General features: G+C 52.7%; 5 protein-coding genes across 5 annotated transcripts; 3 read left to right on the top strand and 2 right to left on the bottom strand.

The window, feature by feature from the left end:
- Positions 1-2,390: 2,390 nt before the first annotated feature.
- On the bottom strand, positions 2,391-3,089 carry G6M90_00g096750 (uncharacterized protein; the record flags this gene model as incomplete). The annotated part of the gene is made up of 1 exon (XM_014691175.1): positions 2,391-3,089. One exon carries the CDS (start codon positions 3,087-3,089, stop codon positions 2,391-2,393), a length of 699 nt encoding a protein of 232 aa, XP_014546661.1.
- Positions 3,090-4,703: 1,614 nt separating this feature from the next.
- G6M90_00g096740 (uncharacterized protein) lies at positions 4,704-5,381 on the top strand (the record flags this gene model as incomplete). The annotated part of the gene is made up of 1 exon (XM_014691176.1): positions 4,704-5,381. The coding sequence occupies one exon, from the start codon at positions 4,704-4,706 to the stop codon at positions 5,379-5,381; it is 678 nt and encodes a 225-aa protein (XP_014546662.1).
- Positions 5,382-7,427: 2,046 nt separating this feature from the next.
- CTNS (Cystinosin) lies at positions 7,428-8,359 on the top strand (the record flags this gene model as incomplete). Its single annotated transcript, XM_014691177.1, has 2 exons — positions 7,428-7,575; positions 7,662-8,359. The coding sequence occupies 2 exons, from the start codon at positions 7,428-7,430 to the stop codon at positions 8,357-8,359; spliced, it is 846 nt and encodes a 281-aa protein (XP_014546663.1).
- Positions 8,360-9,742: 1,383 nt separating this feature from the next.
- On the top strand, positions 9,743-10,738 carry G6M90_00g096720 (uncharacterized protein; the record flags this gene model as incomplete). The annotated part of the gene is made up of 3 exons (XM_014691178.2): positions 9,743-10,329; positions 10,383-10,555; positions 10,623-10,738. 3 exons carry the CDS (start codon positions 9,743-9,745, stop codon positions 10,736-10,738), a joined length of 876 nt encoding a protein of 291 aa, XP_014546664.2.
- A 573-nt stretch (positions 10,739-11,311) lies between these two features.
- leu-5 (Leucine--tRNA ligase) lies at positions 11,312-14,255 on the bottom strand (the record flags this gene model as incomplete). Its single annotated transcript, XM_014691179.1, has 2 exons — positions 11,312-13,678; positions 13,737-14,255. The coding sequence occupies 2 exons, from the start codon at positions 14,253-14,255 to the stop codon at positions 11,312-11,314; spliced, it is 2,886 nt and encodes a 961-aa protein (XP_014546665.1).
- Positions 14,256-14,296: the final 41 nt, after the last annotated feature.

Raw genomic sequence — 14,296 nt, 5'->3', positions numbered from 1 at the left:
GAGCCAGGTGCAAGGACTTGCCAAAGGGCCAGTGAGTCGGCGCCGCATGTGCGTGTGCATGGCCGGCAAGACAAAACGTAGGCCGGACGTCTCATGCCATTGTGGCCGGCACATCGTGGTCCCCCCGAGACGGCTCGGCGTGGTGTTGCGAGACGAGCAAGTTACAGTCACGCGCTCGGTCGGATTGTGTAGGGAACACATGGCCGGGCGATGAATAGAATGAAGCATCTTCACGGGACTGCCAGCACCCCCTCGACCCCAACACAATGCGTCGAGATTCCTCGAAAGAGACACTTGACTCGTCAGACATTCACACCCGGCCCGCCTGGGTGTCCCGGATCAAACGTCAACTGGTGGCTTTTTGTGCGTTTGAGGACTCGCTAGTGAGTAATTTTGGTGACGATTGAAGAGATTCCAAAAAAAGCATCTTTACGCGCCCCCGACGGCACAATGGGCTCTTTGTCCGTCCCCGTTTCACCGGCGTCCACGCGCCTCACGCCGCGTGCCCATGAACCAAGTCGCCGCCGCTGCCATTCTGCTACTCGACGGCCAGGCGTCTTGGACATAAATACACGGGTGCCTGGTGCAGTGAAGCTTGCTACGCGGGCTGAAGAATGCAACCATGGGTCTGCGCCAGCTGCTCCCCCATTTCGAACCGCTCGACTACGCGGTCGGGACGTCTCTAATCAGCACGGGGATTCTCATGCTTGTCTGTTTTTCGATATACCTCATGTACGCAATTTCGTGAGCCGCGACGCATCGTAGCCTGGCGCTTTGTCTCTTGCGTTTTCTTTCTTTCTTTTTTTGGAAGCGGCGATACCCGTTTTTTTCAAGGTACATTATCTCTCCCCTTTGTGTGAGACGCCTCAAAGGATTTCTTTATTGCGCCGGGTCACTGGTCTTTCCATTGTTGCGGTTGTGTATATAGCCATGTGGCTGACCCGGAAGTAGGATTTGCTCTCATCCCCATTCACAGACTGGACAAACTCGACGACGATGAGCAGTCCCACGGCAAACAACGGCGCGGAGACGGCGGGCGCCAAGGCTCCTAAGGAGTGCTCCTTGAACCCTCGCAAGTGGGATACGAGATGTCGACAGGTCGCATGCCTTGTTTTTGTTGGGATACCTACTTTTGTTGTGGCCCTTGTACTAGTCGTCATGTTTGGGGGACCCAAATAGCTGTATAGACAGCAGCACACCGATGGATGTAGCTGGTTCTACGTCCAGTCCACATGTGCACTGCCCTGCCGGTAAGTCAAATAAACCAGACTCCAACGTCCTTTCAGACCCCTTTCGCACCGACCCATATCCCCTTTGGCGACAATGGCCATTGCCACGATACTAGGGCGTCAGTGATTACTGCCGCCTATTGTCCTGCCTCTCCTCAAGCTATATCTACCCCTACGTCCTTCTTCCGTCTCTCCGTCTATGTTGTCAACTCTAAGCAATTATTTCTCACGACATCTAACAGACTTTTAGAATCCCGTACCGTGTACGTATCTGCCCAGGGTTGAATCCCGACGCCACGTCTTGCCAAGATGGAAACAAAGTCATCTGCAGATTCGTCTCGGCCATCACAATGGACATTATTCTCGCCGTCGACCTATTTTCTCAAAAAGCCGCGGGATGATCCTCTCGGACGCGGCTTGGCAACCACTCGTTGCCGCCAGCCATATCTGACCATCTTGTCTTGACGTGGTTGTCAAAACCCATCTGTTCCAAAGCAAACCCGCCTTGTTCCATGATGTTTGAAAGCCCCTGCTAACAGGTTCGTTTTATAGGCCCATGTTTTCTTTCACGTTTCGTCCCGATGCTCGCGCCGCCGCAGTGCCGCAGACACAAAACGTGTCGGCCCACGGCTGGCGCAATCACATAGTAGCCGCCTGATCGGAGAATGCTAGTGTTTTCGTCGCCGTCGCCATTGGCATCGTGGTTTATCAGTGCTTGACTTGCCCTGCGAGCAGAGCGTTCGTCGCCCGCTTGCAGCGTCGCTTCGTTGCGTGACCGCCGGCTTTGTCACTCGCTCATGCCTGGGGGCTTTTCTTCTTTCTTTTTATATCCCCTTTGTGTAAAGGCGGCTTCTAGGCGCGGCGCATGGCAGTCTCCGGGGCAAGGCTACCTATTGATACGCCGGTTCGCGGGTCCTGCAACAAGAGATATACAACAAAATGAAACTTAATATTTCTCGTCGTTTCATCAGCATTCACCCGTGGTGTTATTGTTCCAACAGGTTTATCCTCTCCACGCGGACAGGGCGCTGTGTCGAACACGCCGTCTAACCGGACGACTTGTTGGAGTAAATATTGCGTGATTTGTTTTCCCACCGCCGTGCCTTGTAGTCTCTGCTGCCGACATGTATACATGGATGTATAGATGTATACACGTCCCCGTCACCCATCTACGTACTCGGCAACGTGCCCCTTCTCAGCCTCCATCACCCCCGTCAGCCAGTCGACGTACCTCTCGAAGCCCGTCGTGCTCCCCCGGATCACGGCCCTCCCGACGCCCCTCACGCCCTCCAGAACGCGCAGGTTCTCGCGGCCGGCGCCCAGGAACACCGCCTGCGACACGTCAACGACCACCTCGTCCATGTGGGAGAGGGCCCCGGCCGCGGCCTCCCTGGAGAACAGCACGTCGCAGTCCAGCCGGACGACGAGGCGGAACCGGCGGATCCTCGAGACGGCCGCCGCCTCTCGGACGGGGGGGTAGTCCTCCCGCAGGCGGGGAAAGGACGTCAGGAGGGACGGGTGCGCGAGGAAGGTGTTTTTGGTGTAGAGGAGCGGCCAGGCCTCGGCGTGGATCTGGCGAGAGGTGCCGAGGATGGCTGCGTGGATGAGCGCCGGGTGAGTGCTGTGCCGCGAGTACGGCGGCAGCAGGAGGAGGAGCGTGTAGATCTGGAGACGGAGCTCGAGGGGCAGGCTGAGCAAGGGGCAATGGCACTGCGGCGAGGAGGTGCTGCTGGCCATGGCGGTTTCTTTTGGCCGTCGCGAGCGGAAGCCGACCATCTGCTCGCGGTGGCGGGCGTAGTCTATCCTGCTTGCTGCTCTTGATCTGTGTGTGAGGCCGGGCTGCTCGGCTGCATTGCGCATGGCTCAGGATACACCCGTTCGCCGTGGTCGGCTTTCCCGTCCCGCACGTCTATTGGCCAACTCGGATGCCGTGGTGTGCATCGTCCGGTGTTTCGGAGCTGGGAAGCGATGAAGCCGCCAGAGGACTATTTCCCAGGCTGCCATTTGAAGCGGTACGTCTGACGTCTTGCTGGCGCGTGATGGAAGAGATGACGGACGACTTGTACAAATTCTTAGGATACGTAGAACACGTAGTTACTCGTGGTAAATGACAGCCGACTTGAAACGTGAGCCATCTTGTGCGTGTAAGTCGTGTGTTGGCAACGGGCTGAGCAGGAAACTCCAAAAGCAGCATCACAGAGCTCCCGTGTTTCAATCACAACCCGGCCTCGCGGCCTCGAAACAGTCTCAATCACATTTCACAATCCCTCCCCCCTTGCAAATGCACCCTCCGTCTCGTTGTGCCGCGGTCGGTCGGTCAGCGCCCTTCTGCACGCGCATCGCTCTCTGTCCTTGGAAGCTGAGAAATGATGTAAAAAGTCGTGTCATAGCGTCGCGGATGCCACTTCAGTTGTTTCCTCAACATTGGAAACCAAATGCATGGACTCCGTCGCGGTGCAATGATGTCGTGCATCGTCATTTCACGCCTGGCGCTAAAATCACCATTACAATATAAAGAAGACAAAACGCAGGGGGAATACACACAGTCTAGTCTTGAGCCACAATCTCTCCAAAAATACACCAGTGCAAATCCCCCGAGACTACTCCGTAGGCCCTCCCCCAGAATGACATCGTGGCTTGACGGGGATTCATGCTCATCTAACCCACACAAGTGAGCTCCCACACAATGTCTCAGACGACGTTGTACTAGTACTACTACTACTTTCTCCCTGATTCACTTTCCCTCATGCTAGCGCCTCTTTCTGAACAATGGCCATCTTTACGGAGAGAGCACTATAATGGTAGTAATTGAAAACTGTTGGTGACGGGGCGGCAGATGATGTTTGCCATCCGAGAAGGAAATTGACATGGGGAGTCTTGGCATACACCATATCCAACGGCACCTGTATCACTGGTTTTTTATTTGTCGACATCTGTGTCAAGGGAGTCAAGGCAGGTGGAAGACGTGCCTGCATCATGTACCATTTGATGTGAGGGAGGCTACCGAGTAGATCAACACGACTTAATGAAGCTACTCCATAATCCGGCACTCATGACGAGATGCGCTCGGGCACGGGCACTGCTAGTGGCCAACATGGTGCTACCGTTGCTTGTCCTTATCCCGCTTGTCCTTTGTCGTTGAGACATTTCTATACCGAGTATCACTCTCTAGAAACACCAGTCGACGAGCTAGGCTTTGTTGTCGATCTCTCCCAGAAGAGATACCACAAGCCAGCATCTCTGTTGCAATGTCTAGCATCCAATTTGGCTGATCATGGCACCATCGAGCACATGCAAGCCCCCTTTTATCGGATTATAAAAACATGTTGATCGCGCTGTTGCGACGGGCAAAGGCATCCTCCAGTTTGTTGTTGTAATTCCACAGCTTCGGCAAGCCATTCATTCACCTTATTTACCTTGTTATATTTTTTTTGCCACACAGTCGTTTACACACTCACTCGCCACGATTTAAAAATGCACTCCTCAGTCTGCCTTGCTCTCCTCACCTGCCTCTATGGCACCTCGTTTGCTGCGCCCACCAACGCCGGTAGCTTGACCAATGGCGCCGAACATCGTCCTGACGCCAACCCGAGCCTTCCCGTCGTTGTAGACCCCGAGCAAGGTGGTCTTTCCGATGGTGTAAAGAGGGATGCCACCAGAAGCTTGCTTGATGGCCTTATCCAGGATGTCCCTATCGAAGGCGGTGATGGCGGGCTCGCTGGTGCCGCCAGCCACGTTACCAAGGCTGCCCCTGGGGTCGGCAAGAGAGAAGTCGCTGATGACGTTGCTGGCATTGTAACCGGTCTCACCGAGGGCGCTGACATTGCCGGTGTCACAGACGAAGCTCTTGCCGGACAGAAGAGGGATGGCACTGTTGGCTCTCCCAATGGCATCACGGACAAAGTCCCCATTGGACAGAACCTTGATCCCACCGGCATCGCGGAGAATCTTCTACACCCAGGAGGCTTTCCGGGAGCTGGCGCTGGTTCTCTTGTCGGTAAACAGAAGCGAGACGGCATCGGCGGCCTGGGTGAGGGTCTTCCCTTGGGATCTCCCTTGGGATCTGCCGGCGGCATTACCAAGCCCATCACTGATATTGTCGGAAGTCTCCAGTCCCTTGACGGAAACAGCCTTGGTGGTCTCACCCAGTAAAGCACTGGGATCCCCAACGCCGTCATTGTCCCCAGAGAGACCACCTCGACCATCGACAATGCTATGTCAATACTGTTGCTGATGCCATCAAGATGCTATCGGCGAATGGATCCATGACGGGTGGACGAGATTTGTGGAACCAGGCAAGCCGGTTGGCTTCGGTGCAATGTTGCGGTTGCGTATATTAGCTGGTTGGGAGGCTCATTCTATTTGGATTGGCCAATAACATAACTTTGAATGTGTATATTTGGAGCAGGACTGGAGGGATTTCGTTGATAAAGTTGAATGCAGCCAGTTCACCAATATTGTGGCGATACGAGATGACCTTGATACTAGAATACGAATGAGAGGCTTTTCGATCTGTACACGCCGGAGATATAATGATTTTGCATCATATAAAGTACAATGACAGGGCCAATATGCTTATTTCGGGTGCCAGGCATCGCCTTGTCTTGTAATGAGCATGAGCATGATGAAATGTGAAACCCGCGGCTAATTCCGTGTATCTTGACTCTCTGGTCTCCGCGCCTGGGAATAGCAGCACATGACTCTTATACCCAGCGTCATTCATTATTGTCTTGGCTGGCTGAAATTATCAAGGCTCTACCGTGAGCACAGGCATTTGGTCTCCTCGGACTCAAGCCACATTCTCGCGAGCGTGATCAATGGCTGACGCCAGTCTCGTCCACTTGACAAGAGCCAGCCACCAGGCGTCCAATGAGATATCACGGAGCTTGCGTGCTCACGCGCCCGTCTGGAGCAATCCAACAATCCCGACTCACGCCCAGTTAGAGAGTGTGGCAGCAGTTCTCCCAAGCGGATGGCCTCATGCTAAACACCTGGAGGCGTTTCCATTCATCTTGTGAATCATCTAGTTTCCAAAGTAGAGACGTCTTTGGTGCCATTTGTCCCATTTCCGAGCAGCTCTTGAGTTGGATAAAGCGAAATCACAGCCAGATATAAGGAAACAAGAGCTCTTGTTTCGCGACCAGTAGTGATTACAGAAGAGCAGCAAGTCGTGTATGCAAGTGTTTGCTCTGTCTACACCTACCAAGGCTGTCTGAGCTGGTTTGTAGAGGAGATGGACACTTTAGATATTGGCCATTATCTAGAACGACGTCAGAACACGTTACATTGTCAAAATCGGGCATCTCTTGTTGTTGTCATGCCAGAGGGCCATGGTTCCGAAAGAGTATCCATTACCTCGATCAAACCCATATAAGCCCAACTATTGCAATCAAATCCGCTTCGGCAAAACTGCACCCTTTGGCATTGGAACTTGATGCCTCTCATGAACAAGGACATCAGCGCCACAAAGGCCAGTTCGGTGAGAGAAAGGTCAACCAAAATCGGATTCGCATGCTCATCACCCCGGTGAAAGCTGGCAAGTATACCGGCAGTTTTCGTAAGCCATGTCAATTGACCGTCTTCGACGAAGATGGTGACGGCGAGTGCGGTGATACAACGCCTATCGAAACACCAGTCGCTTCTCCAGCTGGGCGGATCTGGTCCATGCGGGCTCTAGGAACGCGGGCCTGCGGCTTTACGAGGACCTTGGTGGTCGCAAATGAGCGGATTCCACAGAAAAAAATAGTCAGCGTTACAGAGTACGGAGTACAGACGAGAGTCATCGCAATTGTGGAGGTGGGGAGGAGCGTTTCCGGTTTGTGGCTTCGGGCGGGGCCAGAACGCTCTGATCCCCAATCACCTGCAGCCGTGAACATGGCGCCGGGGTCATGGGGAAGGGACCTCCTGGCCTGTCGTCCCTCTTTAGGAAAGCACGACCCGCAAAGCCGTCACTGCCGTGTTGCGCATTACGTGCATAGGTGTCGTGATTCCCATAAAAATTAAAAAGTCCTGCCTCGAGGGTCATGGCCGTCGCTGTTGTCTACTTTCTGTTCCGCCAACCTCGCTCTCTCTGTTGAGCAAGAGGGTCCTAACCTTGTCTAGCAAATGGCCTCTGGGATGTGATTTTTATCACACGACTGCACCGACGCTGTGGTTTCTTCCAAGTTTGCCAGAAAATCACCCGCCACGTCCCACGTCATGAGCCTTCTCACCTTCTTTTCTGGCCTGTTTGGTTGGATCTACACCTTTTGCTGGAGCGCTTCGTTTTATCCTCAACTTATATTGAATCTTCGTCGCAAGAGCACATCCGGAACTACTGTGGATTTCCCCTTCATCAACGTTCTAGGTATGGTCCGCCGCAATGTCTCATCCCCCCAGAGTCGTTGGCGCCAGCCAGCTCCGACGTGCGCCAGAGAGACTGACCTGTCCCAGGCTTCGTTGCGTATTTCGTCTCCAATGTCGCCTTCTACTACTCTCCCCTCATTCGAAGCCAGTACGCCGCTCGGCACAACGATCTTACTCCCACTGTCCAGTTCAACGACATCACTTTTGCGCTCCACGCCTCTGTCATATCTGCCATCACTCTTTCGCAATACCTCCTCCGCACTCTCTGGGGCTTCGCCCCTTCCACCGGCACCCGCCCTAGTCGCTTCATTGTCGGTGTCGCGCTGGGCTGCCTCTTCGGCGTTGTCGCCACCTATCTAATAGTTGCTTCAGAAGCAGCCAAGGGCCCTATCGATCCGGCAACAGACTGGTGCGAGCTAGACATCATCTACGCAGTGGGCTACGTTAAGCTTTTAATCACTCTTATCAAATTCACTCCGCAGGTCCTAGCCAACTACAGCAACCAGAGCACCAAGGGATGGAGTATCTGGCAGATTACGCTTGACTTTGCGGGTGGTGGACTGAGCACGGGGCAACAGTGCATCGACAGTTACTTGCAGCGCGACTGGAGTGGCATCACAGGCAATCCGGTAAAATTTGCCCTGGGGAATGTGAGCATGGTGTACGACTGCATCTTTTTTGCCCAGCACTACATTTTTTACCGAGGCTCTCATAGCAAGGATAGATCCGAGGAGGATGCGTTGTTGGGGGATGAGGAACAGCAAAGGAGGAGACGACTGGACTAATGATTGGAATGGAAACATGCCAGGCTTGCTATATTCTGAGGGATATCTGCACTGTAACTCATGTTGTTTAGGAATAGAATCGTTGGCCACTTCCTTTCTGGCAGTTCGCAACTAGAAGTGACAATGCGGCAGCAAATGCGATCCAAGAAATTTCAGCCGGCCTGAGTCATGATTCATGTATAGATTGTTAAGCTCTGGCCTTGCATAGGCAGGATCTCATGGAACTTTGGGATGCAACACCCAGCCGCATATTTTCAGAAAGGAATATTATGCATCTACCCAATTTAGACTACAACTTGATTAGTGTTGCACAATAAATAGTTAAAGTTATGGACTGAACTCTCTTCCGGTTAGGCTGACATCGCGTCTTGCGCTAAGGCGGCTATAATACATTCTTGTCTATGTGAGACGACCAACACTTGGCAATCTAGGTCTGTATACTTGATACCATGTCAATGTCAAGATTACCCAAGTCACACGTCCACGGTATCACAGCTATTCAAAAATACATTGTCTAAAAGCCTGCCATCCGTAGTTTTGTAAAGTGCCTGGCAACATTTTCTGTATCCCGTTCTTCCCTGCCCAGGGCTTGCCTTACACGGAGAGGCTATAATCTAATAATACCCGAGTTGACCTTTCGTCTGCGAACTGGCAACATGGTTTTTTCAATCAAGATACACACTCCAGGGAAATAACTCGGTCGTAACATGGCTCACACTTAGGATGAACTATCCTTCAGCCCATCACGCCTAACTCCCCCCTATCCCGCACCTTCAAATCTTAAATCAACCACATCTGCAGACTAACCTCGACGCGTAACTATATCCAAGAACCAAATATTAGCTTGCAAGTCTAAACAGCCACGAACCATGTGCTCTTCTCTCCCAGTCTTCCATCTTCCACGGCCCAAAGTCTACGTGTTCATAGAAGTAAGAGCCTGGTCTCCCATCTCTGGATGAACCCCCAGAACAATCTTACCCTCCTTGTCATTACTTCTGCTCTGCTATTCAGGCTTGTTACTGTCCTTCAAACCAAAAACAGTACTGTTCATCACTGAACTGCGTACAAACACACACACACACGTACAATACGCTGTCTACAAACTACATCATACAAACCACACACACTCATACGACACGCTGTCTACAAACTACATCATACAAACACATGCTTCGCACTCATAAAGCTACTCTACCTACCGGTTGGAAGCATCAAAACCACACATACCACCAAAGACAGCCGTCTACAGACACCAATAAGCGTATAAACACCATATCAAACACTCAAACACACAAGCAACCGGCCTACCCAGACAGAAGCACACAACCACAAACAACTACACAAGAAACCACCTCGCCACGCGGAAAGACCAGGATACAAATCATGTCAAAGATACCAACCCTAGGATCCCTCAACATGATCGAATACCGGAAATCTCCCCGCTTCGAGTATGCCCCCATGGACATCTCGCGCTTCACGCGGCGAAGTGCCTTGCAACCACCACGCATCAGAGCTCAGGCTCCCCAACGATCCCAGGAACCCCAGGCTCAACCACAAGAAACAACCGAGCAGCCGGCCCCAGCCAAGCCCAGCAGCCCTGCTCCAAGCAACGAAGGCGTCTACGAAGGCCTCGCAGATCTCGTGCCCGACGTCCTGGCCATGGACAGGTTCCTCGACTCAAGCAGCACCAGCAGCACTACCAACACTCCTCAAGCGACCCCCAGCCCTGCTCCCTCCGAAACGCAGTCCACGAAGCAGAAGCCAAAGGAAGAAGCCTCCAACGGTCTGGGCCAACCCGCCGAGGAACAAAGCCAAAACACACAACAACCCCCCGCGGAACAAGCAGCCTCCGTGAACGAATCCGAAGAAGGAGGATACTACATGCTATCCGCAGCAGCAGCCTACGCAAGACTAGCCATCCCAGAAGTAGATGAAGAAGAAAACAAGCTCGTCATCCAATCGGCGCTCCAGTAAGCATCCCTCGCTGCCCCCCTTTCCCAAACCACGAGCTAACATCCCGCAGGTTTCACAACGACGACATCGCCAAGCACAATGCCGGAATCTACCACGGCGACAAATGGGCTCGCCTCAAGCCCCTCCGCAGCGAGACCTGCTACAACCTCATCGACAGCTGCCTCGGCGGCTGCGAGCTCGAGGACTTTCCACACCACGCCTACGGGCTGCGTCTCTTGACTGGTAAGTATCATATCCCCTTGGCAAACAGACGCGAACAACAGCAAGACAAGAGGCTAACATTGACTAGACGCCGAACTGAATGGACTTTTGGGCCATCTCCGCTCCAACGTGCGCCTTGATTCTGCGAGAATCGTCAAGATCAACTGGATTTTGGAGCGCTGGACCAATTGGACTCACCTCTAGAAAGGGAGAGAGGAATACCACCTCCAAGAGTTGGAAATAAAAGGGCTTCAAGATTGCAAATGGAGGATACTTTGGATTTCTCTTGTTCTCTTTTCTTTTGTCTTGGTTTGATTTGACAATGGTGGCCACGAGCCGAAGAATACATACCGGCTGCAAGAGATGGAATTACGTGGACTTCACCACGTTGTTGGATTTCCTTTGTTCATTTTCTTTCTTCTAATTTGGTTTAATCGTGGTGGAATAATAAATCTGACGAGGGCCATGACCCGGGTGGTTGGCGGGAAAGGGTCATGCAAAAGCCAGCATCATTCAGGGGCCAAATAAGACAGACTTGGTCCCTAGACTGCACTTTTTTTCTCCTCTCAATCAATTTTCTTCGTTTCTGGCTCTACTCTATTTCCATGCTTAAATGTGACTAGCTGATGCCATTTGTCCTATTCGTATCTTTTCGTAATGAGCTGCTTCATTCGCGTCTGGAACCATCTCGAGGAGAGAAGGCTGGCCATTGGTAAAAGTGCCATGATGATGCAGTGTTTTACACGTCTATAGTACAGCCTATCTAGAGTGGTATTTTTACAAGACAAAATTCATTACTTTGCCACCTCGCACAGCAATCACCCTCTTGGCCCTGGCTAAATCATATTTCCCCTCCCCAAATCTTTCCTTGCCTTGCTTGGTTTTGAGGATTTCCCTGACTACCCAGTCTTTCAGCGCGTCCCCTTGCAGCTCAGGTGGTGGTGTCGGTATGTCGACGACACCTCGCATCTTTCCATTAATCTGCACGGCGCAGGATCGCTGTCGAGGCTGAAGCATGGCCGAGTCCAAGGTACCGTCCTGCGAGGGAAAGGTGCATGTATCAAAGATAAGCCCCTTGGAAGGATGCAACACGCTCCAGCATTCATCAGCAAACGCAGGCGTGATAGGGGCCACCAGCCGAGTAAGAATGTTGCATGCATGCTTCTTGATGGCCTCATTAGCCTGCGAACTTGCCAGTGTATTGGTGAGGCGCATCAAATCCGACACAATTGTATTGAGAGAATAGACCTCATCGTATGACTGGGTGACAGAGGCAATCGTGTGCTGCACCTCTCGCCACAAGGCTGCATCTGCGTCCCACTGCGTCAGTTCCTCGGAGCTCATGGAGCCAACCCTACCAAACTTTTCCTCCAACAGGTCCTTGGCGGGCCTCGATTCATCAGCTGTCGCGACGGCCACCACCTGGTCATGCAAACGTTGCAACCAGCGAGTGACCCCGGAGATCTTGGCTTCATCCCAATTCAAAATATCTCCCACGGGCGCTTGGAAGATCATGTGGGCTCTCGTTGCATCTGCTCCATACTTGGCAATGCATTCGGTAGGATCAACCCCATTGTGCTTGGATTTGGACATCTTCTCAAATGCCACCTTGGCGGGAACACCAGTCGCCATGATTTTGGGTGAAGATGGGTCTGACAAGTCCACTTCGTCGGGCTTTAGGAAGACGCCATTTTCAGGGTTAATGAATGTTCTTCCATGTACCATGCCCTGCGTAATCAGTCGCTTGAATGGCTCTGCTGAGGATGCTGTCTCGTCGGTATATTCTGGCATCAATGACGTCGACGCCAAGAACTTGTAAACGAATCTCGCATACAGCAAATGGAGGATTGCGTGCTCAATGCCTCCTATATAGGTATCCACGGGCAGCATTTTGCTGGCTTTGGGTGAAAAGAGCTGTTGGGTGTTGTGAGGGTCAATGAACCTGGCGAAATACCAACTAGAGTCCACAAACGTGTCCATGGTGTCGGTGTCTCGGCGGGCTGGTCCCTTGCACTTGGGGCAAGATGTATTGACAAATTCAGGTGACGATTCCAGCGCATTTCCAGTCTTGCCCTTCGCCCAATGCTTTTCAACATTGGGCAGTCTAACGGGCAAATCCTCATCGGGGACCGGGACAGCACCGCAAGAAGCACAATGAATAATGGGAATAGGAGTCCCCCAGTATCTTTGCCGACTAATGAGCCAGTCTCGCAAGCGCCACTTCTCGACCGATTTCGCGAGATGAGCAGCCTCGAGCATACGGACCATAATCTGCCCAGCCTCCACCGAGTGCTTTCCCTTAAAAGCGCCACTGTGGTGCGTCATGACACCATGCTCGAGGTAAGGCTCACTCATTGGTAGAGTCGTAGTGCTTTCGTCTTCTGATGCTGCGAGAACAATACGCACTGGTTGGTCCTCTTGGTGTGTTTTCCAGAATGAATGATCTCGCTGGTCGTGGCCAGGAACACCCATAACGGCGCCTTCACCATAATCTCCAAGTACATATGGGGCAACATAGATGGGCAGAGAAGCCTTGGTGGCGTCAGGGGTCTCGTCGTGATAAGCAAGAGGGTTGATGGCTCGCAGATGCGGCAGGAGGTAGCCAACTTTCGAGTCAGGGGGTAGCCCGGGTAGAGTGTCCAAGAAGGCTTGTAGCTCAGCGTCCTTCTTTGCCAACTCGGCGACAACCGGATGAGAGGCAGCAAGAGCAACGTACTGAACACCAAAAAGTGTGTCTGGTCGAGTTGTGAAGACCTCTATGGCGCTGCCAACGTTGACACCCCCCATGACCATGATTGGGAACTTGACCAAGGCGCCAGTCGACTTTCCTAACCAATTCTTCTGCTGCGAGATGACGCGCTCAGGCCAAGCATTGTTCGTGGCGAGTTCATCTAGATCTCGCAATAGAGCCTCGCGGTACTCGGAAGTGCGAAAGAACCATTGCTTTAGCTTGCGTTTTTCTACCTTGGCTCCTGACCTCCAAGAGCATCCATTTGCGTCGACTTGCTCGTTCGCCAGCACAGTCTTGTCCACGGGATCGTAGTTGACTTCGGCCTCCGCCTGGTACGCGAGTCCCCGTTCGTGCAGCATTAGGAAAAGTTTCTGGGTGTGTTTGTAAAATTCGGGGTCGCAAGCCGTCAATTCCTATATAGCATAGTTAGCGCTGGGGAATTTCCGGCATCAGATAGTCGTTGATGCTTACGCGACTCCAGTCCCAGCTACCGTTCATGGAGCCAAGCTGCTCCTTCATCTTCTTGATATTGCTCCGCGTCCACACCGCAGGATCTATTCCACGTTCGAGTGCCGCATTTTCAGCAGGCAGGCCAAAGGCATCCCAGCCCATCGGCAGGAGAACATCATCTCCTTTTAGTCTGTGATACCTGGCGACGGTGTCGGCAATGCTGTACACTCGCAGGTGGCCCAGATGCAGGCTACCCGAAGGGTAGGGGAACATTGGCAAGACATAGTTGGTCTTGCGGTCGCTGGCCTTTGGGTTGTTTGGTTGTTCGAGGCCGGCTTCATTAGCTTCGCTCCATATTTTCCTCCATTTACCGTCTAACGAGTTGAGGTTGACGGCGTACCACCTCTGAAGCGAGGCTGCTGGTGCGACTGGCAACTGTGTTAAACTTGGTCTGGATATACGGGTTGGCCATCGCGAGGCTACCCTGAGAGCCGGGCAGGCTCCCTTGCAGCCTATCTGCTTTGCGTAGACTAGCTGCATGAGGATGACTGCATCACGAAGGTTGTGGCGACAAAGGGGAC

This window comes from Metarhizium brunneum, chromosome 6 (genome assembly GCF_013426205.1).
Source record: "Metarhizium brunneum chromosome 6, complete sequence".
Classification (NCBI taxonomy): Eukaryota; Fungi; Ascomycota; class Sordariomycetes; order Hypocreales; family Clavicipitaceae; genus Metarhizium; species Metarhizium brunneum.
The sequence above is the reverse complement of the archived record's forward strand: the minus strand, read 5'-3'. Positions and strand labels throughout refer to the sequence as shown.